Raw genomic sequence first — 23,473 nt, forward strand, 5'->3', positions numbered from 1 at the left:
GCAAGATATTTTTAGAACGGCGGAGCAGAGCGGCGAGCTGCTCAGAGCTACGCTACGGAGGCTCATGGGATTTCTTGGTTTCCCTCATCAAACTCATCAAATACACAATCCAACAACTCCACAACGCTCTGGTGGACAAGTTGTGAGCTGCACATTCACCACACTATGAGATAATAACACAACGTTACCACACAGAGTTGTTTTAGAGGGAAATACAGAGACTGTTGATGAAAAACTGTCCCTGAAGGCAACGCGTATCAGCTGGTTTTGCATGAATTTCCCTCTAAAACAACTCTGTGTGGTAACGTTGTGTTATTATCTCATAGCGTGGTGAATGTGCAGCTCACAACTTGTCCACCAGAGCGTTGTGGAGTTGTTGGATTGTGTATTTGATGAGTTTGATGAGGGAAACCAAGAAATCCCATGAGCCTCCGTAGCGTAGCTCTGAGCAGCTCACGGCTCTGCTCCGCCGTTCTAAAAATAGCTTGCACCGACAATTAAAGGTAACAAACCTACTGCTATGACTATAGGGATTATGGCAATGGGCCAATTTGACAAAATGCTGAACTATCCCTTTAAATGTGCATTATTGAGTCTTTCTGAGCTGTATTTTCACTGTTAAAGTTTTAGCTGCAACGTTCCCACAACAATCTTTATTGAGGCTGAAGAGACGAACACACACACACACACACACACACATTGCAGTGTTTCCTGCAGCTCTAATCTAAACCTCCCTCTAATTCATTTAAGCACTTTGAAAGTTTTACGACCATGTTTCTGTTTTTCTCTTCAATATTTCCGACGCTACAAATCCTCCTGTGATCATCTCCTCCCTCGTCCATCGGAGTTTAATCCGTGAATTAAAAACTCGCCCCAAAATAAAAACCCAAATCCGTCTTTACAAGGCCCATAATCCCCCCCACCTCCGTTGTGATCGGCTACGATTGATTTCAGACAAACATCTGTGAGAACGTGTGAAGACGCTCGGTGGGTTTGTCAGCAGGAGACCATGATCTGATCCCTGAACCCTTCTCTTTCTGCTGTTGGATACCGAGGTTAAAGAGAGAAGGATTTGATCTCATGTAGATGTAACAACAGAAAGTTGTATAGTCTTTTACTGGACCACATGTCTTTTTCTGTTGTGGTGGAAAATTTTGATCTTTTCTCTTTTAGTGTTGTCGTCTGTTAGACTGATTAGTGTGACCTCGGTAGATAAACCATCAGTTTGAGGGGAGGATTTTAAGGAGATTGCAAGAAGTTTAGAAGTCATTCTAAGAGAGGGCTGAAGTCACACGACTCCAAACTACTTGACTCCTCTGTAGAGGATTTCATTGTATATGCGTTCTGTCTTTCCAGTCTTGGTAGACTGACATTTTCCTCAACACTGTCACACCAGATGTTTCCTGTGTCATCCTGCAGCTGGAAACCAATCTGAACTGGACACATGGAGCTCAAGGATGTGAATAATAGAGAATATGCAGCAGGACGTCAGATGTCTTCAGGTGAGTGAATGAGACACATGAGTGTGGGCTTCATCAAGTGTATGACGTGTTGTTAGTTTGTTGTTTTAATGTGTGTTGATCCTAATAAACACACAGTTTTATTATATAATAACCCCCTTCTGTGTTGTACTTATTAAAATCTCATCTAAACAGATTTCTGTCTTTAAAGGGATAGTTCACCAAAACTACCAAAATTCAAATTTCACTCATGTGGACTAAGGGCTGGGAGAAGTTTCAGAGTCCTCCGTGGCTTCTCTGAGTTACAGCGGGGCTCCGTGCAGCACTGCATGTCCATATGACGGTTGAGAAGGGAGCTCACTTTTCTTCGTCCAAAAAGACACACCAACAAACATCCAAATACCTCCATAGTGCTCGTCTGAAATGTCTCTCTTGTACTGAAGGAGGACTCTGAAACTTCTCCCAGCCCTTAGTCGACATGAGGGTGAGTAGATAATGAGGGAAATTTGAATTTTGGGTGAACTATCCCTTAAACAAAAGTTGGAATTGTAGTTAATAAAGTCAAACTGGATTAAAAAAATAATAAATTCTGCAAATTTCCAGGTCAAAGGTCAAGTCGAATGATAACCCCTCAGACCGGTTCCTCTCCGTCTCCATGGTGACTCTCACCTTGCTGGACGAAGGCTCCGTACACGATCCAGATGGCGCTGTGCAGCGTCCCCGAGCCCAGCGTGCTGGGCGGCTGGCCCGGCGGAGCGTTCTGATTGGACGAGGAGCGCAGCGCCTGCAGCCGGTTGAGCAGGAAGATGAGCACGCCCACCACGGGGATCGCCGCGGCGATGCAGGCCCAGACGGCCAGGTCGAAGGGCGCGAACAGCGAGAAGATGTTGATCTTCTCCTCGGGCTTCCGCAGCAGGATGCCCACGCTGTAGTCAAGGTAACGCTTGCTGAAGTCCACCACGTTCTCCCGCTCCGGCGTGATGGTGATGGCGGACACGGCCAGGTCGGCTCTCTGAGGGGGGGGAGGGGACACGGGCTGTTTTAGAAACCGCATACTACTACCGTACTGTATACTACATACTGCGTTAGTACATACTGTATACTGCATACAGAATGTGGGATTCAGTCTGCTACTTTGTATGCAGTATACAGTTTACAAGTTTCCCAGAATGCATTTCGCAGCAACCGGCAGCGGTAGCTGTAAAACAGGCTAAAAGCTGTTTTATTTCCCGCTCTAGCGCTGTAATTATGTAACTTTATTAAGTTTTAATCTTTTTTCATGCGAGAAAGTAACTGTTTAAATCCCAAATATACGGCCAGTTTATCCAAACGACGGCTGTTTAGAAGTTTGCTCCCATGTTTTTCAGAGAAGTGAAGCTCTGCAGCGACCGGGACATCACAGAGGCAGCAGCCGGTCTGCAGAGCTGCTCGGCCGGCCAACCTCCGTCGTCATCCCGGGGGAGAAAACCATCGCTAATTAACTTACCCGCAGGTTTTTAGAGGTTTACCACCAGCTGGTTAAAAGTTATTTTTAGGAGATAAAAGTTGGTCTCATTGATGAAATCTAACAGCTGTATCAGTAGCATTAGTTTGTTTGAATGTAAAGTGAAGCTTCCTGTGTGTATTGGACAGAAGAGCAGCGCTGCCTCGGGGCTCTGTATGTACAGAAATCACCACCACATTTACATCAATAAATAAATGTTTTACAATGAACCGATCATTCTACATTAAGTTTTATTTTATTAATTAAACTTTATAACATAGTTACGGTACACAGCTTTGTTGTTGTTTTTTTTTAACACGGCTTTGGTTACGGCAGATAACTTCTACGCCGGTTAGACGTCCGGGGATTTTTCGCATACTACAGATTTTGCTTTTGTTTGCATACTGCATTTTGGCCAAATCACTACGTAGTGGCAGTATAGTATGCAGTTTCGAATACAGCCATGGAGTCTGGTATTTATGTTTTCACTTGAAAGGACTGAAGATAAATGTGATTGGATGAAGTGTCTCTGGCTCGGGCTCAGCTCCGCCCTCTGATTCATGCGGCGGCGGTGGCGGCGTTGGCCGGCGTCTGCAGCCTGACGGATTTAGAGTCTGGTTTACCTTGTTGATGAGGTCACCAATCATCCCGTTCCACGAGCCGTTGGGGAGCTGGGATCCATATTTACTGTCTGCCACCTGCAGGACAGATCAATAAAGTTTGGTTCAAAACTGACAAAGACTTTAAAAAAAATGAACTTCAGCCTCGTGCATCAGGAGACACAACGTTCAGTCTGACGAGAGATGCATGATGGGAGTTCACAACACGGCACTGCTTGTTGGTGAAATATGAAACGGAGGAAAGAAAACCTTCAGCTGCAGAGTTAGATCAGGTTTCAACCAACTACATGAGAGGAGGAAGTTTAATTTCATCTTGTAAATCTTTTCAACTTTATTCTCAAAGTCTTTGCATTGAAATGTTTTGTTTCACTAACTAAATAGAGATTACTGTAAGAGTTATATTTCTTCCTGATAATCTCATATGAACCAAAAACATTGTCTATTACAGTTTTTCTCAATTGTTTACACACAATTTCTGGTACTTGAGACACAATGACCTCAACATCTAACTCATGCACCGACCACCTGAACCAAGTCTGCTAAACTACAAGCACAAGTCCTGCTTTACACTCAAATTACAGTTCTAAAAACACACTTTTTTTCAAAACACTACACACAATTCTCTGCATTTGGCTCAATTTTCATGAAGAAAATCTCTTGTTTTCACAAATAACACACTGTTATTAAACTGTTGTTAAGTTAATTGTCCTACTATCTACACTGACTCATCACATGGGTAAACACCTGTCACAGTTTTACACTTAGCAATCAGAGCTTTAGCAAAAAAGGGCAACAGGCAGTGATGGACTGGCACCAAAAAGAGGCCCCGGCATTTTGACACAAACACACATATACTTACCATATATAATATTATATGATACCATTTTGAGAATAAATACCATTGTTTTGAATGTAAAGTTTCATTTTGCAGGAGAAGTGAGGGGTTTTGCCCACTGTGTGTGTGTGTGTGTGTGTGTGTTTTGATTTGTGTGTAGAGTTCTGAGGGTATGAGGCATGCTTTTAGAAAATGTGTGTAAACAATCGAGAAAAACTGTAACAATGCTTTTATAGTTTGTATCAAAGTATTTTATAAATTTCAGGATTTTCATTCTTTAATCTTTTCAGCTGGTCGGTCAGGAGGAAGTCTCTGCTGGACGTCATGACTCACAGTGATTCTCCCTCAGCATCAGTCACATCTAATCCCTGAAGCCTCCTTTTCTTTGTAAAATACAAAGATTAAAGAGAGAGGTATCTGATCTCAGGTAAGAAGAAAAACAAAACAACAACAACACATCCTGTCTGAATCTTTTCCAGACCAGCTGCTCTCTCCTCTCTCCTCCTCAGACTGAGACTCACCTGGTAGATCTCGTACTTGAAGCCCAGGATCTTGGCGAGAGCGTCGAGGACGTCGATGGAGAAACCTTTGTACCTCTTGGGCTGGCCCAGGATGTTCTCAGCCACCATGACGAACGGGTCCTCCTGCACGTATTATCATCATCATTTAATATGAACTGTATATATATATTTTTTTTCATTACATATAACAACTTACAACTGTGTAATGACACCCTGTACTTAATTTTATTTGTATATATTTGATTCTGTGAGTTGTACTTGTTTTGTTTCATTGATTCTTGATGCTTTGGCGACATAGTTCTTGTAACATTCATGACAATAAAGCAAATTTGAATTTGAATAGATTCAAATAAAACTATGTGTTTTATTGATACTTTGGTGCATCGGTATTCTAATTATTGATCACGTTGAGTCTATACATCTTTTGACATTAATATGGGGCATTTATATAAATGTTATTGACACTGAGTATATTCATACTCTGATATTCTGTGCAGTTTTTTCCAATTTTTATGAACATATTGATATTTAGATACAATAATATCAACATTATTGATACTTTGGTGTATTAATATTCATAGTATTGATACTTCAGTACATTTGAAGCCATGTTATTGATTCTTTGGTACAATAATATCCATATTATTGACACTTTGTTGCATTAAAACCCATGTTATTGATACTTTGGTGCATTTATATCCATGATACTGCTACACAGATGGGTTAATATCCATATTATTGACCCTGTTCACACACATACAGGTGTGTGTGTGTGTGTGTGTGTGTGTGTACGTACCAGCAGAGTGACCACCTTGACCGTGACGCCCTGCATGCCGTTCTCGATGCGACTCTCCTTCAGGCTGCCGTTGAGGCCGTGCACCGAGTCCCAGGTGGCGAGCTGCAGACAGACGGAGGGAAAGGCTGAGTGTTTCATTCATCTCTGTGTGTGTGTGTGTGTGTGTGTGTGTGTGTGTTTGTCAAAGATCCAGAGAAAACACACACACAAACACACACACACATTAAACCAATGCTCCGTGTTGCTGCTGCACATTAGAGCAGGAAACACAGCAGCGCTCTGCAACATGCAGGTGAATCACACACAGTTCAGACTGTTTACTGTCGACTGCTTTAACTTAATGAGCTTTTTCTCCTGCAGTGATACATGATCATTATTTACTCCTGGTAAAAAAAAACAAAAAAAACAAAGACGTACAAAGTTTCAAAGTGAGAACATGACGTGGTTTTTCTCACTAACTTGAGATAATTACATGGTAATTTAATAAAAAGTCAAATAAAACAAGGTTATATTTCAGTTTTACCAAAGTCTTGCAAAACTTCTATAATTCAGTTTTTCATCCTTTGGACTTTGGACCTGCTGGGTTTTTTAATCGACATTCTCAATAAATTTCCATCCTGATATAAAACTTTACTGCAGATTCTTTTCGCAGGTCGTTGGTCATGTAAAAATAATTTCAGGAAAGGAAAAAGTTCATCCATCGTCAGTGTTCAAGGTTTCTGACCTAATACCTGCAAATCTAATGAAACCTCTTCCTATTACTCGTATCTTCACCGTCTCTCACTGTGAGAAGTTAGTTTGTAAAGATGCACTCATAATATTTATTTATTTGTGTAAATATTAAAGGGATAGTTCAACATTTTGGGCAAGAGAGTTGTTTTTTGAGGTAAATACAGAGACTGCTTGATGAAAAACTGTCCCTGAAGGCAACGTGCATCCGCGGTTTTGCATGAATTTCCCTCTAAAACAACTCTGTGTGGTAACGTTGTGTTATTATCTCATAGCGTGGTGAATGTGCAGCTCACAACTTGTCCACCAGAGCGTTGTGGAGTTGTTGGATTGTGTATTTGATGAGTTTGATGAGGGAAACCAAGAAATCCCATAATGAGCCTCCGTAGCGTAGCTCTGAGCAGCTCACGGCTCTGCTCCGCCGTTCTAAAAACAGCTTGCACCAACAATTAAAGGTAACGAACCTACTGCTATGACTATAGGGATTATGGCAATGGGCCTATTAGACAAACTGTTGAACTATCACTTTAAGCAAAATCAAGCCAAAGAGGAAGAATTTTGCTAACAACAACAACAGCAACATCTGATTCAGGCTTTTGGACACTTGATAGTCTTTGATGCCTGTTGCCATGGTAACGTGTCAGTCGATACCGCAGAGTTTGGACGTCCAGCGTTCATCCTAACAGGCAACGTTTTCCACTTTGATTTCCACTTTTTTTGAGCTGTTTGTTTTTCTCGGCAGGTGTTTGCCATTAGAGCCGGTATGTGTGTGTGTGTGTCTGTGTGTGTGTGTATGTGTGTGCATGTGTGTGTGTGTGTGTGTTGCATAATGGCACTCTGAATAAAGAGCATCCCGTCACTGTGGAAACACACACACACAGACACAGACACACAGACACACACAGACAGAGATAGAGAGTTTATTGATCAGGTGGAGGGAGGATGGTTGAGTGGGACGGTGCATGGTGCGTGTCTGTGTGTGTGTGTGTGTGTGTGTGTGTGTGTGTGTCTGTGTGTGTGTGTGTTTCCCATGAATCCACACTGCATCAGTTAAAGTCCAGACAAACAGCGAATGCATCACAGTTTTATGAGACGAGCTGTGTGTGTCTGTTTGTGTGTGTGTGTGTGTGTGTGTGTGTGTGTGTGTGTGTGTTTGTGTGTGTTTAATTGCACATGAAGCCGTCTCCTCTGGATCTGGACTGGTAATTAAACAAATGGGTTTTAGCAGCAGTTTCATGCTTCAGTGTGAAAATCTGAATAAAAGCAGGTTGGGTTCACATTAGAGGAGCGCGATCAACCACGCTCCGATTAATCTGAGCTGACAGTTAATGCGAACGCGCTCGGTAATCTCTGACAGAACGTCTTCATTAGCGTCGTTAAGCTAATCACGCTATCTGTTTCTTGTTGTACAGTGTGTGCAGCTGTAAACAGCCAGCCGGGGTCACGCGGTAACACAACGCCAACAACACGCCCGCAGACAGTCGCCTGCAACAAATTGCTCCGCTAATGCTCCGCTAATGATGATGATGATGCTGCTGCTTTTAGATATGACACAGTGAAGTGTGTTCAACGCGCCGCGCGGCCACGCAGGTTCATGGTGATTGCAGGAGGAGCCGGGTCTGGGTTTCGTTTGCAGTGATCGGGGGGGAAAAAATAAAAATAATAATGAATCTAAAGATAACGCAGAGCCCTGCTCTCATTAGTCTCGTCAGTCCTCTGTGTTTAACATCCATCAACCTCGTAGACAAACACAGATTGTAGCTGGAGTTACTGCAGGAGTCACGGGAACAAAAGAGAATTCCTTTGATTATAAAAGAGGTAAAGATAAGAGACTGTGAACTACATCTCCCATGGTGCATTTCTTGGTTGCACATGCTGCATCGTTGCCTTCAACTTCGCCCACTAACTCCCAACTAATCCAAATATGGTCAAAGGGGCGGTGCTTGTTGTGTGAAGCTGAAGAGGCCACACCCCCAATTCTCTATAACTTTAGTCCCTAAAAAAGTGAGTTATATAAACAGGAAATGATCTGTAGAGCCCATAAACCAAAAACTGTAACCATGATTACCGTATTTTTTGGACTGTTGAGCGCACCTGAATGTAAGCCGCACCAGTTGAATTTTAAAAGAAAATACATTTTGTACATATATAGGACGCACCTGAATATAAGCCGCAGGTCTTAACTGTCATAAACAAAAGATTACGGGTTTACCAGTTACGGAGGTTAGACGAGAGCTGGAGAAAAAAGTAGCGGCTTATAGTCCGGAAAGTACGGTAGCCTATGTCATTTTAACATGTCTATAACTATCAAAACTGTGTATATAATATAATTTTTATTCTATTTTTGCAAATAACTGTATACATTCTTGAAATAATTTGGTACGTCTTCATCTCTCTCCTCCCTTTTGTTTTATATCATTTTAGATTTTTATATATTGCATATTGTTCTACTCTTCTTTACCTTGTATGCTCCAATGCTACTGCAACAACCACATTTCCCATGTGTGGGATGAATAAACAGTCTTATGTCTTATTATGGAGACTCACTCTAGTGGTCAGGAGAGGAACTGCAGCTGCCGGTTCTTATCTCTGGAGCCTGGACGTTAAAACTTACATTATGACTCACTTTCTGGTTCAGGATTTGTTCCCGGATTTCAAAAATGACTTCGTTTTATCAATCACGTGTTAATATGATCAGATAAACTGGACGTGTTTGTGGCAGACATCCCATATTTATCTCCAACCAACTGAACACGAGCTGAGCACCAGTCAAAGAGAGAGAGAGGAAACACTTGTTGGATAATCAGAGCTCCTCTGTCCTCTCCATGATCTCCTCCTCCTCTGGAAGTGTGTGTGTGTGTGTGTTAAGAGGTGATGGTGGGTGTTCTCCATTAACACACTAACACACACACACACACACACACACACACACGCACATTAACTCCACAGTTCCCTGTAGCTCGCAGCCTTTGAGCCGCTGAAACCTCGGCCTTGGAAATAAACCCAGGAAATGAGGAGGAAAAGGAGAAGAAAATGATCAACAAAGGGCTGAAGCTGCTGCAGTCAGTGTGTGTGTGTGTGTGTGTTTGTATCAGTAATGAGGCGTCGGAGTGACAGTAAAACACAGCGGAGTCAGCAGGTCGTCACAAACCTGGAGGGGAAATGGGACTGTTACAGTTTTTAAGATGCCTTCACTGTCCCTAATCACACGGTTAATGGTGTCTGTTTACAGCACACACACACACACACACACACACACACACACACACACACACACACACACTGCTCACATTAGATGACTGGAGTGGAGATAAACACAATTATTATGTTAAAGTCGGACTGGTCCCTGAACATCACACACACAGAGAAGTCCAGCGTTTTCAGAACTTTTAATGGTTCAATAAAAAGTGTAATTTACTTTGAAATGAGCGTCATATCGCCGTGGTTACAGCTCAATAAAACACAACGCTGGTTTCAGGAAGGTGTTGGTTCTGATGATGAACGAAAACACCAGTAAACACACACATCACCAACACACACTCGTCTTTAAGCTCTTAACGCTTGAGTTATAAAATATATGAATGAGTTAATAATGAATGAATGAGCGACTGAAGTTATTGTAGGAAACTCATTCTGGAGTTTTCAGTTTGTCTCCATCACATCTGTTCAGATCGACTGATGAACTTCATCCATCCTGGTTCCAGATGTTTGACCCACGTCGCTCAGCTAATTAAGTCGGACCGCTGCGTTCAAGACACCGCGGAGAAATGAACGGACATTAAAGGTACATTGTGTAAGAATTCCTCCCATCTAACTCAATCGTATTTTTCATGTTGCATTCAGGTGAAATTGGGCAGGCGGCAGACGGACGACAGCCGCTGCACGTAACGGCATAAACAAGCCTCTATGTAAACAAGTGGTCCGTCAGCACGAGGCAAAACAATACACGCTGCCACTGAACGTAAAAACATGGCGACACCACGTGGCAGCCAGCACCGAGCTTACCCGCTCCATGGAGATATGAACGATATGAACGGCTCATTCAGAGCTGAAAGGAACACTTCACTTTGTTGTTAGGATGATTACTGATGAATGAAAAACAGACTGAAGAACCAAATAATCGATTTCCCTGAATAGATAACAGGAGAAGTTACACAATGTCCCTTTAACGTTGAGAACGAGACTTGAAACGTCGACACCATCGGAAAACTCAACAACTCAACAACTCCTCGTCTCGTGCTGCAGGAGAATCCTTTGCAGAAAACTCAACTTCCTGTGCTTGGTAATTATGAACCAGATGAAGTCGTAGAAGTCAGAGGAGCCACTGACGACTGTTTCCATTGGAGGAACGGGGACAACGATCGTCCAATCAGAGCGTGGGTGGATGCACTGTAAATTACAGGTTGCAGTAACTTACTGGAAATATTTCAGTTTCAGTGATGTATCGGTATGAAGCTGTGAATTTATAGCATTTTCTTGGACATAAACGACTGTAATTCCCTGTTTTTTCTTTACATTTTCACAGTGACGCAACTCAGTAGAAGGAGTCGTAATTTACCATAAAATGTAAATTTTCAGTTTGATTTACGCTGATTGATCTACACTCTACGGTGGCTGAGAGGGAATCAGCTCTGCCGAGACTTTGTTGAACAAACTTCTCAGTGAGGACGTATAACGGTATATTGGTCGAGCTCCACATCTCAGGACGAACAACGACGCCTTTTCTTCTTCCTGACAATTATCGGAGCGTTAACGGTCCAGACAGATTTTCCCAGAATGCCAGACGGTCCCAGGTGAGTCTCCGGTCGCTCTAACAGCCGCTCGTTCCGCTGACTTACTGCGACGGAGCCGAGGAGGTCGGTAATGAGCCGGAGAGACGACGACGACAAACGTACGAGACGAGCTCTGAGGACGAGCCGAGGGACGACAGGTGTTTTTATTACAGCGTCCGTCCACATCGTCCACTATCTGCATGTCTGCGTGTCCTCGTTCCATTTCCAGCCGACTCGCTCACAACAAGTGAAAAATTCATGTGTCTGCACAAACCTGTGGCTGCTGTGATGATTTCTACAGCGCTGAAGCAAAGTGAGAACAGATCAGACTGAAATATTTAAACCTCCTCTTCTTGTATCTGCTCTTATTTCTCTTCATTTTTTAAAACAAACAGTAGATTTACCAGAGTGATGGTGAAGCAGCAGCAGCAGATATTTGTGTGATGATGGATGATGTTAATGAGGAGACTTTCAGAGTACAAGTCACTCAAACTTTCACTCTCTGTGTATCTGTCACAGTCTGACATGCTCAAACAAACCTCCATGTGCCAAATACATCTCTAGTTTTCTGATATATTTACAGAAAGAGGAGCAGCTGCAGCTCCAACTTCAACTCTGAAGAAAGAGCAGAAAACTCAAGTCGTCGGCTGAAAAGCTCGTCTGTCCATCACAGCCTCTGTAATTACTGCTCATTCCCATTAGCAGTAATTACAGGGGATCATCTTTGTCTCCTTTAATTGCTGCTAATTTTTATATTACTCCTCCTTTTATTCCAACAAGATGTGATTTGTACAAGGACGGTGCTTTTCTGTGGTATTTTGTATTTTCACTGTCCAATAATAATAATAAAAAAAATCCCCCTGGGACAATAAATCTAGTCCACCAGAGTGGGTTCAGACCTGACGGTTGTTTCTCAGGCTAAAAATCTAAATTGGAGAAATGAAAAAAACAAACAAACCAGGAGGAAACTGCTGTTTGTTCCACAAATTAAAGAGACAAATGGTCAAAAACAACAGAGTGAAGAGTTTCCTAAAGTGACAGTCATTCTGCAGACACTGGGTTGATCTGTTTTTCAGTAATAACCACGTTAGTTAGTTAGCATGCGGGCTGCGTAAACAAACAGTCTGATACTTGTGTTAACGAGCAGCAAATAACGACCAGGTAAAACTGAAATTGGAATTAAAGGAGAATTCTGGCCATTTTTGACCCCTAAATCGTTGTCCTGATGGTCACCCAGTGTTGGTTGGAGCAAAAAACGCGACTAAAATTGATGCAGGCAAACCAGAGTTACCATGGCTACCCGGCGCTAGCGATAGCCACAACGCTAACCCATGGGGGCCACAGAAACAAACACTTTTTCCTTGTTGTGATGATTTCTTTACAAAAATAAACGGTCGGAGATATTATGGACATTACCACTGCACTGCTCCACCGTTTATCTTAGTAAAGAAATCATCACAACAAGGACAAAGTGTTAGTTTGTGTGGCGGGGAGAGCAGGCGCTCTGTGATGGGATAGTAATGTCTTTCTGGGATGTTTCAGAGTTGGGCTATCTGAGGTGAGTGGCTACATGCAGAAACACAAAGTTTCTACTGTTTCTACTCTACACTATATGAGTTCAGTGGCGTGTCGTAAGGATTCAGGGATTTGAAATTTCCAAATTCCATACTTTTTCCAGACCCTAATTTCCAGACTTCTCTGCAAAAAAAATCTAATAATTTGTGATATTTAAGTAAATAGACGTGCATAATATAAAAAAAAGCATGCAATTTATCATTTGTTTTCATTATTCTGAATGGGTATGCCATTATGCAACCAAATAATTACCAGGAGATTGTAGCTAAGTACAATAGCACATACAAAACAATTAACCCAAATAGGTAAGACCAAACCAAGATAAGATAAATAAAATAATTTCCATACAATAGTTTCCATTTCCCATACTTTTACAGACCTGGAAATGTACAAAATCAAATTCCATACTTTTCCATACTTTCCATATTTGCGTAGGAACCCTGAGTCATGTACCAGAGATATTTGATTGTTTTCTGAGTGTTTGTTGTGGTTGAAAGAATTGCCCCCATGGAATAGCATTGTGGCTATCCCTAGCGCCGGGTTGACCATCAGGAAAATGAATTAGGGGCCAAAAATGTCCGGAATTCTCCTTTCATTTGACGTTTTTGCATCGTCAACACCTGGAGTGTTTCAGACGGACAAACTGTTCCCAGACCAGTTGTTACCTCTCCCACAGAACAGAACATGAGTCTTTCTCTCTGAGTGCTGCGGTGAGTTGTCAGAGAAGCACTAAATAAATGTTCATTCAGCTGCAGACAGCCTGAAGTGATTTCTTGTGGCTGTTCAGTCACTCAGAGACGTCGGCGGCAGCAGCAGCTTTCGGTGAAAACAACATCTCCTGCCATGTGAGGATTCACTCAGTGGGAACTTCATCACGCCGCCGCTCTCTTCTCTTTGTGCCGATGTGAAGCAGCAACAACACGTCCTCTTCTATTTGGAGATGGACAGACTGAGGGTTTAGATGGAGGAAGGAGGAAATGTTCTGAACAGGAGGAGACGAGGAGGTTTTCAGACCGAAGATGTGGAGCGGCCTGGATCATGTTCACTAACGATGTTTACCAGGGCGCTATTAACATACAGATGTTTAGCAGATGTTACGTCTTCAATGTTACGATTGCTGCTCAGAGCTACGCTACTGTATGTATGGAGGCTCATTATGGGGTTTCTTGGTTCCCCTCATCAAACTCATCAAATACACAATCCAACAACTCCACAACGCTCTGGTGGACAAGTTGTGAGCTGCACATTCACCACGCTATGAGATAATAACACAACGTTACCACACAGAGTTGTTTTAGAGGTAAATGCAGAGACTGCTTGATGAAAAACTGTCCCTGAAGACAACACAGTACATCAGCTGTTTTGCATGAATTTACTACTACTCCGTAGCGTAGCTCCGGACAGCTCGCCGGTTCTAAATATAGCTTGCACCGACAAATAAAGGTAACGAACCTACTGCTATGACTACAGGAATTATGGCAATGGGCCAATTTGCCAAAATGTTGAACTATCCCTTTAAACATTTGACTTAGTGGTTCTGTCCTTTGATGGATCCATTTCTGTTGTTGAGGGCACTGTTTGTTCTCCAGCAGCCCATCTCACTTATGGCATCCCACAGGGGTCCGTTGTTGGTCCTCTATCATTTCAATTCAACATTCAATTTCTCACTTATGCAGATGATACACAGCTGTATTCTCCCCAGCTGTTAGAGTCCCTGAAGGCCTCGCTATCCCAGGATTTCTTGTATCTGGGATTTTATCTGTTCGGCTCCATCAGCAAACTGTCCCTGAAGGCAACACGTATCAGTGGTTTTGCATGAATTTCCCTCTAAAACAACTCTGTGTGGTAACGTTGTGTTATTATCTCATAGCGTGGTGAATGTGCAGCTCACAACTTGTCCACCAGAGCGTTGTGGAGTTGTTGGATTGTGTATTTGATGAGTTTGATGAGGGAAACCAAGAAATCCCATAATGAGCCTCCGTAGCGTAGCTCTGAGCAGCTCACGGCTCTGCTCCGCCATTCTAAAAATAGCTTGCACCGACAATTAAAGGTAACGAACCTACTGCTATGACTATAGGGATTATGGCAATGGGACAACTTGCTAAAATGCTGAACTATCCCTTTATACAGTCTGTCTGACAGCAGTTGGACCAATCAGCTGTCAGATCTGTGTTTACGGTCATTCATCAGCTTAAATCGTGTTGTTGTGACTCTCTCTTGTCACGTTTCTGTTGAACATTAGTATGAAAACATGTCGTCTGTCTGACTAACGTGGCTACAGGCCTGTCGGGATGAGCTGCCTGTCAGCGGTCGTCACGGCAACTGTCTCCGAGGACTTTTTTTTTCACGGTGTGTGGAGAGATAAGAAGGTTTGAAATGTTGAAGAGTCGATGCCTGATGCAGTAAATCTTCAGGAATCATCTGGAAGAATCCATCCACGAACGAACCAAAGCAGCAACACACAACACACCTCCTCCTCTTCCTCCTCTTCTTCCTCCTCTTCTTTTTCTTCCTCATCTTCCTCCCCCTCCTCCTCTTTCTCTTCCTCTTCTTTCTCTTCTTACTCCTACTATTTCTTCCTTCTCCTTCTTCCCCTTCCTTTTCCTCCTCCTCTTCACGCTCCTCTCCTCCTTCCTCCTTCTTCCTCTTCCTCCTCTTTCTCTTTCTCCTCCTCCTTCTTCTTCCTCGTCCTCCTCCTATTCCTCCTCCTCTTTCTCTTCTTCTTTCTCTTTCTCCTCCTCCTCCTCTTTCTCTTCCTCTTCTTCCTCCCACTATTTCTTCCTCCTCCTTCTTCCCCTTCCTTTTCCTCCTCTTCCTCCTCCTCTTCACGCTCCTCTCCTCCTTCTCCTTCTTTTTCTCTTCCTCCTCCTCCTCTTTCTCTTCCTCTTCTTCCTCCCACTATTTGTTCCTCCTCCTCGTTCTCTTCTCCTCCTCCTCCTCCTCCTCCTATTCCTCCTCATCCTCTTTCTCTTTCTCTTCTTCCTCCCACTATTTCTTCCTCCTCCTTCTTCCTCCTCTTCACGCTCCTCTCCTCCTTCCTCCTCCTCCTTCTTTTTCTCTTCCTCCTCCTCCTCTTTCTCTTCCTCTTCTTCCTCCCACTATTTCTTCCTCCTCCTTCTTCCCCTTCCTTTTCCTCCTCCTCTTCACGCTCCTCTCCTCCTTCCTCCTCCTCCTTCTTCTTCCTCCTCCTCCTCTTTCTCTTCCTCTTCTTCCTCCCACTATTTATTCCCCCTCCTCTTTCTCTTCTTCTTTCTCTTTCTCCTCCTCCTCCTCCTCCTCCAGGAGGTCAAACATGGAGGATAAATTCCCACCTCTCTCTCTCGGCGTCGCTGCTCATGCATTATTCCTGTCCTCCACACTTCTCCTCAAATGTCAACCCTCTTCCCCCTCTCCTCTCCTCCTCTCCTCCTGTCATCTGAAAGGCTAGACCGGCTGTATTTCTGTAACTCACTCTCCCGTGGACAGGAGAGCAAAATGCCAGCATTTACCATGGGTTCTCCCCCCTCCCTCTCCTCCTCCTCCTCCTCCCTTCCCTTCCCTGCTTCACTCCTCTCTTTTATCTCCTGTGATCGGTGATTTAACACGACTTTGGAGGGCGAGTGTCACCTGTGAGATGTAACTGACCAGCTGTCAATCATGCATGTTAGGTTCAAAGCCCCTCCCCCCGAGAATTAAACATCACAATCACACAGCCTGTTGAAGTCCACTCACACACACACACACACACACACACACACACACACACACACACACACACCCACGCACACACACACACATGTAGTGCTTCATTAAAAAGCAAAGTCCCTATGAAGTGAATCTGCTGAGGTAAACATATACTGTATTTGCTCCAAGGACACACACACACACACACACACACATACACACACTTACAGTAATGTCAAGGCTTCACACACATACACACACACACTCATGCAGCCACCCACAAACACACACACACACACACACACACACACACACACTGATCAGGATTCCACTCTCCTTTCACACGATCCTCTCTGATGCATTTTACTGTTATGAAACCTCTTTGATGTCTCTAATCTACACAAAGCTTCTCTCTCCAGGGCCTTTTCAAAGAAAAACACACCAATATGAATGTCAATTAGTGTATATGTGTGTGTGTGTGTGTGTGTGTGTGTGTTTCCCTGCTTTTGATTTCTACCTTTTTTTGTTCATCCATCTACAGATGAAGATCCGTGGGTGTTGGATAATTAGCTCTGCTGCAGGGACTCTCAGCCTTCACTGGATCACAAAACTTGTGAAAAATATGTTTTTTCCATTATTTTTTAATTCCAGCTCAGGACATTAACTCTAATGTGCAGCTTCACCGCAGCTTCACCGCAGCGTGGCTGTTTCCAGACCATAATCCATGTTGACGGCTTCAGCTCGGAGCCTTTTTCAAACTGCATGAAGAGTAAAGAAAATCATCGGGGTGCAAAGATTCTTGTTGTTGAAGGAAAAACATCTCGACTAGATAAATCAGATCTATTTCACAACCTTCCAGATCTTTACCATCATCAGGTTCACTGATCCACTTCCTGTCCCACAGATCTCAGATCAGATGAGACAAGCTGCCGGATTCTATCACATTACGACTAGAGGACAAGAAATGTAAAAGTCTTCTTTGTGTAAAAAAGTCCAAATCCTGATCTCTGATACTAACACTCTGTTGCTTAAACAAGAACTGTATTGGATTCATACTCTGGACACTTTATCTCCTAGGGGCTCAATGAAGATTTCGATATTAGACCCTGCTTGTAATTTTCCTGCCGTCACGTTTTTTCTGACCTTTGACTGTAGGCAACTATATGTATCCTTGTTCTCTATTTATTATGGTCACTTTCGTGGGATGTTCTTTGACTACCGGTATATGTGTAGATATATTTGTTGTACATTCCTTGAGTATTGGTATATCTGAATTTTTTACTACCGGTATGTATGTATATGTGTATATATTTTGTATATCCTTTGTATACTGGTATATCTGACCTTTGGTGGTCATTTGATCCTTAAATAATAGACAGAGGCGCCTCTTTATTGTAGTTAGTTTGCTGTGTCCCTACTACATAATGCAACGACTCTGCCTGTTTATTTTTATTCTCTACACAATGATTTTTGTACTTAATAGATTTATTATGCCTTTTTCTACTAAAAAAATGTTTTCTTCCACCATGGAATTTATCTTGTGGAGAATGAATCTCTGTTTGTATTAATGTTTTCTTTTATATTGATATCTTGTGGAAGTCACACCTGTTTTTCAAAATGGTTGATTCCAAAATGGTTGATTGCTCACCTGGGCGGGGTCACTTTGTATTTAAGAAGCAGTTTCCTGTCTGTACCATTTACACAGCAGTTTGAAAAAGAGCGTTGTTCTCGAAACGTCACGCTATTACTGTAAATCCTTGAAAGGGAGCTCCTATAGTGTGCAGATTTTTTCTTTGTTTCTACAAATCCTGTTTTCTGCTCATAACAACGAGGTCCCAGAGGACACGTTCTGGACGTGAGTCAACTTTAAAGAGACGGATCAAGAGAGACGAGACATTTTAAAGGTGAATGAGCCGGAGGAACCGGAGCTCGGTGCAGCTCCACGGACTCCATCGTCCTCCATGTTTGATGCTGCAGAGATTAAAGTCTCCAGGTCGGACCGTCCTCTGTCCTCTGTCCTCTGTCCAGACGCCGTGTTGCATCATTGGCAGCGCCGGCGAACCATCTGGTCCGTCAGCGGAGAACTGGGACAAGAATTCAGGCCGTGGATTTGACTCCAGTCCAGACGGATCCAGCTCGCTAAAACTCTCTGTTCATATCGGTTAAAAGACTCGTTGCAGATTTGGCCACGATGTCGATGGGGAAAACCGCAACATGAACTATATTTGATGTCATCTGATTAATAAAAACAACAACATTGGAGCTAACGACCTAATTCCCATCATTATGTTACAGAGACCATGATAGTTATAGTATTGGTTGCCTGAGTCCGTCAACTCACTTCTTGCTTTGCTAGTCAATTGTTCAAATATCAAGTCCTTGTGTCAGAATCCATGTCAGTACTGATACTTTACAATCTTAAAGGGATAGTTCAACATTTTGGCTAATTGGCCCATTGCCATAATCCCTATAGTCATAGCAGTACGCACCGACAATTAAAGGTAACGAACCTACTGCTATGACTATAGGGATTATGGCAATGGGCCAATTTGCTAAAATGTTAAACTATCCCTTTAATCTCTCCAAGAGAAACTTTATTTTTAATAAATTTTCTTTGTTTCCACCACCATTTAATCAACAGTCAGTCTGTATTTTATTGTTGGGTTAATGATCAATGCATTCACTAATGACTAAAAAACGATTTAAAGTTTTGTAAAGAAATCACAATACGAACATTTGTAATGTTCAGAATAATGTGGTTTTCTATTAAAGATATTTATTTGGATTTACAGTGAATTTAATCTGAGTCTTTGTGTTTTTACACATGTAACTCAACAGGTGCTGCAGTGATGTTTAGTTATTAGGTTCTGCTGTCAGCTATGAGCATACATGGTACATTATGTCACTTCGTTAATATTCAGTCCACAGCTGCCTGAAGTTTAATGATTCTATTGAATCTATTTGTTCATTACAGAACCATATAATCTGACATGGAGTCATCTTTTTTCTTGGATGCACAAACAGTGGCTGCGATTGAGGAGATGGTTTTATATTCAGTCCCTTCAGAAATCCAAACATTACATCTGTTTTTTTTTCTATTTGTCATTGTGGTTCATTACAGCTTTTTCATTCTCAGTCCTGCCATTATCGCTGAGGCTAATTTAGCATCTCTTTGTGGGATGTTCTGGAGCTCAGTGGTCATTCATCACCGCCCACGCCTGATCGGAAAAAAAAGGAAGAGAGAGAGACTATATCTTTGTGTCTTTGGGGAAAAAATGAAAAGGGAGAAAAATATCTATCTTGTTCCATGTATTATTCACAGAAATTAGCAAAGCTTCTAGTTTTCAAAGACACAAATTGTTGTTAACGACTCCAAATTACCTCAGGGATTTGAAATTAGCACCGTCTGAGGCTCATTTTCGTTCTCCAGCATTTCTAATGGATTCATTTCAGAAGGGCCGGTTACAATGCCGTCCCCATTATGGGCAAATGGCTGCGTAATTCCTATCCTCAACAAAATAATTGCAAACCTCTTTAGCTCTTGTGTGTGAGAGGAGAGAGTGTGACAAAAAGAAAAGAGGCGATGGAGAGATGGGCGACGTGGCGGGGGGGCGGGGGGTGGAGGGGAGTTGGCGGCCGGTCAGAGGAGGCAGTGAGAGGATGTAAACATGTCATCAGTCATGAATAACGCTCCCGTCCTCAGGCTGCGTCTGATTCATTTACATGGAAGAAGCATCCGTGACATCTGCTAAAGTAGCGTGTGAATCATCCATATGAACTAGTTACACAAACGCTCCGTGTGTAGTGTGAAGTCACTGCACAACTCACAACGTTTTAGTTTTGAACATTACAATACATTAAATATAATTTAGTCTCTCTGATGTGTTTTATGAGATGTGTGTTATTGGGTAGATGTTATATATGTGCATGGATAAAATGGAGGCTGTGAAGTCCTGGAGATAAAAGTGGTGGTTTTGGATGAAGGTCAGTGTGTAGGTGTTTGATTCTTAAACTTTAAGACCCTTTGGGATGTTGCTGATGACATTTTGTAGTTTGAAAACTCCAGTGTGGCATTTTAATCTGGAAATGAAGCAGAGACCTTTGGAAACTATGATCACAGCACTGAGACAGTCCTGACGAAGGCCTCAAATGATCTTCTCATGAGTATGGATGTTGATAACTCCTTCATCTTGGTCCTTCCCCATTTAAAGCAGTACTTAAGAACTTTCAGGTTTGGCAGTGCCAGTGGACCAAAGCGGTCGTGTTTTGCCTGAAAGAAGACCCTATTTCCCATGAGCACCAGTGCGTAGCGTCGTAAACATCCTCATCTCCCGGTAGCGTGCAACAACTCGGTGCTGACCTGTTGATCTGCCTGTTTAGTGATTTTACAATCAGTATCTCCTCGTTCATGGTGTCAATGGGGTGAAATGGTGTCTGAAAACCTCTGAGCCGGTGACTTCAGCCCGGCCTCAGCCCATCACAACGTTTTCAAGGTGTAGTAAATATGATCCGCCGTAAACACTGTGTTTTTTATTTTGAAAATTAACCGGGTGTTTTGTTTTGTATTTTGTACACGATTCCCTGTCCAGCACGTGCTGAAGTGGAGCCGCAGCCGTTCCACATAAATCTCCCTCTTTCGTTTTTTAGTCTCCTCAAACAAAACTTTTAATTTCTTTGGTTTTCTTCCTGCTTCTGCCATGATAGCGGTAATCCTCCCACATCGGCTTTTGCGGTGACTTCCGTCTTTTTAACGAATGGGGAAAGGGGGAAGAGACTTATGCCGTAAAGCAGTCACATTTGTAGTTTGGGGTTCCTACCATCCACCTGAAAGCTGTTTAGTGCCAGTGAAGGCGATACAGACCCCCTCAGGCCATGACAGAGGTGTCATTCAACCTGTTGTAAGTCGATGTACCATCACAAAAGTTCTTAAAATATTATATGAAGGTTGAAAAGTTACTTAGCATTGGTTTAAACACAGCATTTTCCATCAGCCCATCTCACTTATGGTGTCCCACAGGGGTCCGTTGTTGGTCCTCTATCATTTCAATTCAACATTCAATTTATCACTTATGCAGATGACACACCGCTGTATGTTCCCCAGCTGTTAGAGTCCCTGAAGGCCTCGCTATCCCAGGATTTTCATTGTATCTGAGGTTTTATCGGTTCGGCTCCACCAGTACCACGTCTACTTTGGTGAATAACCAGAACTTCTACTCCATTAAAGTAAAATCTGCTGCAAGAAAACTAACTTGGGTGTTCTGTTTGATTCTGAGCTCCTGCTTCAATGTGCAAATGAACCTGGTTGTGCAATCTTACTTTTTTGAACTTATGGATCATCTTCCAAAATAATATTGACCTGCGATCCCTGCTGGTGTTTATTGAATAATCCTCTGTGAGTGTAGGAGTGAGCAGCACAGTTTCAGGTACGGCGTCTCATGAGGTTCACTTGGCAAAAACAGAAAAGTCTAAAAACCTGAGGCAGAGATATGTGCAGCAGCAAACCCTCACCTCATTAATAATATTTTAAACATTGATGTACAATATAATCGACATCTCAGGGCTATTTTGACCATTTTTGACCATTTTTGAATGATGTTAACATTTAGAATCGTTGTCAGTACATTACTTCCTTCATGAAAGGCTATTTAACATTGATTTTGACCTCCTCTATCAACATATTGGACATAACAACGCACTAAATATGCCGATACTTGCTCCATAAGCAACAAACAGAAAGTTTCAGGTCGGCACCTTTTGACCAAGTTAATGGCAACGCTTCACAGGACTTTGTTTTCCTGCTCCTCTCTGCTGTGACTGCTGAGGGTTGAACTATTGAACTGTTTCCAGTGGAGCTGTTGAATCCTCTGGTTTCACACTGGTTTGGTGTCGACGGTATTTGGTGTCAGGTGAAACAGGTCGATGATGAACTCCACTGAACTTAGGAGCCGTCTTCAAAAAAGAAAGCATGTGAGCTAGCAAAGATTTTCAGATTTCCACCAGTAGCTTCCTTCAAGATAAATCCGTCTTGAATGGACACTAACACAACAAAACGTCTGGTGAGGAATTGAGTTGATCACCAATGGTTTATAATCAGTATTTAATAGATTTCTTCTCTTATTTAGCTGGATGTGTCCAATGGAGGACTCCCTGAGAGTCCTCAGACCTCAGTTTGACACCACTGGAGCTAAATCAGGGTCTCATTAGGAGTCAGAGAGCTGATCTGTCTGCTGAAGCCGTCCCCGCGGCCGGCGTCCGTCTGATTGAAAACCGCGATTCACCAACGCTCTCTCTGTCTGAGGATCGTGGGCGAGAGCATAATGTCCTCAGACAAACCAGGATGGAAAAAATACAGAAATACCAGAGTTCTGCTTTTTTTCTTTCTTTTTTTTTGCCGTCTTACGAGGGAGGGCGATTTACCGACAACAAATTGCTGGGAAGACACATCAAAAGTCAATGAGATGAGAAAAGTGAGGACAGATAGATGGGATAACACACGGGGGAGGTCTGAAGGACCAGAGCGCTGCGACACAAGTTTACAGGGAAAGAAGGAAATAACATTTCAATCTCTATCAGGTCTGATCTGGAGGTGTGTGTGTGTCTGTGTGTGTGTGTCTGTGTCTGTGTGTGTGTGTGTGTGGGAGAGAGGGGGAGTGTTTCATCTGTGGGGAAAATTTGCTTTGAGAAATGGCCTTGGGAGGAGAGGGAGGAGGCGTGGACAGCACAGAGAGATGAAGATGGAGATTTGGATAACACCAACACTGTAGGGGGAAAATGAATTGAGTGTCCATGTGTGTGTGTGTTTCTGTGTGTGTGTGTGTGTGTGTGTGTGTGTGTGTGTGATGAGAGCGAGCAGCTGATATCTCGCCGGCAGGTAGACAACATCTACCTGTGTGTCAGAAACTCTATAAAAGTTTCCTGTGTACGATGAACTGGCAGCAGCTTCACAAACACATTTGGACTTTTCCAACGCCTGGAGGAGAAGAAAAAAATAAAAAAAATAAAAAACTGGATGTGAGATA

The 23,473-nt window shown here is 42.7% G+C and overlaps 1 protein-coding gene across 1 annotated transcript in view; it reads right to left on the bottom strand.

Moving 5' to 3' along the window:
• Positions 1-23,473, bottom strand: part of grid1b (glutamate receptor, ionotropic, delta 1b) — a 691,238-nt gene that overhangs the window by 55,175 nt on the left and 612,590 nt on the right. The window contains 4 exon segments of the mRNA XM_085761156.1: positions 2,130-2,472; positions 3,567-3,641; positions 4,920-5,042; positions 5,716-5,817. Of these exon segments, the coding sequence (XP_085617282.1) occupies positions 2,130-2,472; positions 3,567-3,641; positions 4,920-5,042; positions 5,716-5,817 (643 nt within the window).

Source organism: Trachurus japonicus, chromosome 19 (assembly GCF_045865225.1).
Source record: "Trachurus japonicus isolate A0001 chromosome 19, Traja_1.0".
In the NCBI taxonomy this organism is placed as follows: domain Eukaryota; kingdom Metazoa; phylum Chordata; class Actinopteri; order Carangiformes; family Carangidae; genus Trachurus; species Trachurus japonicus.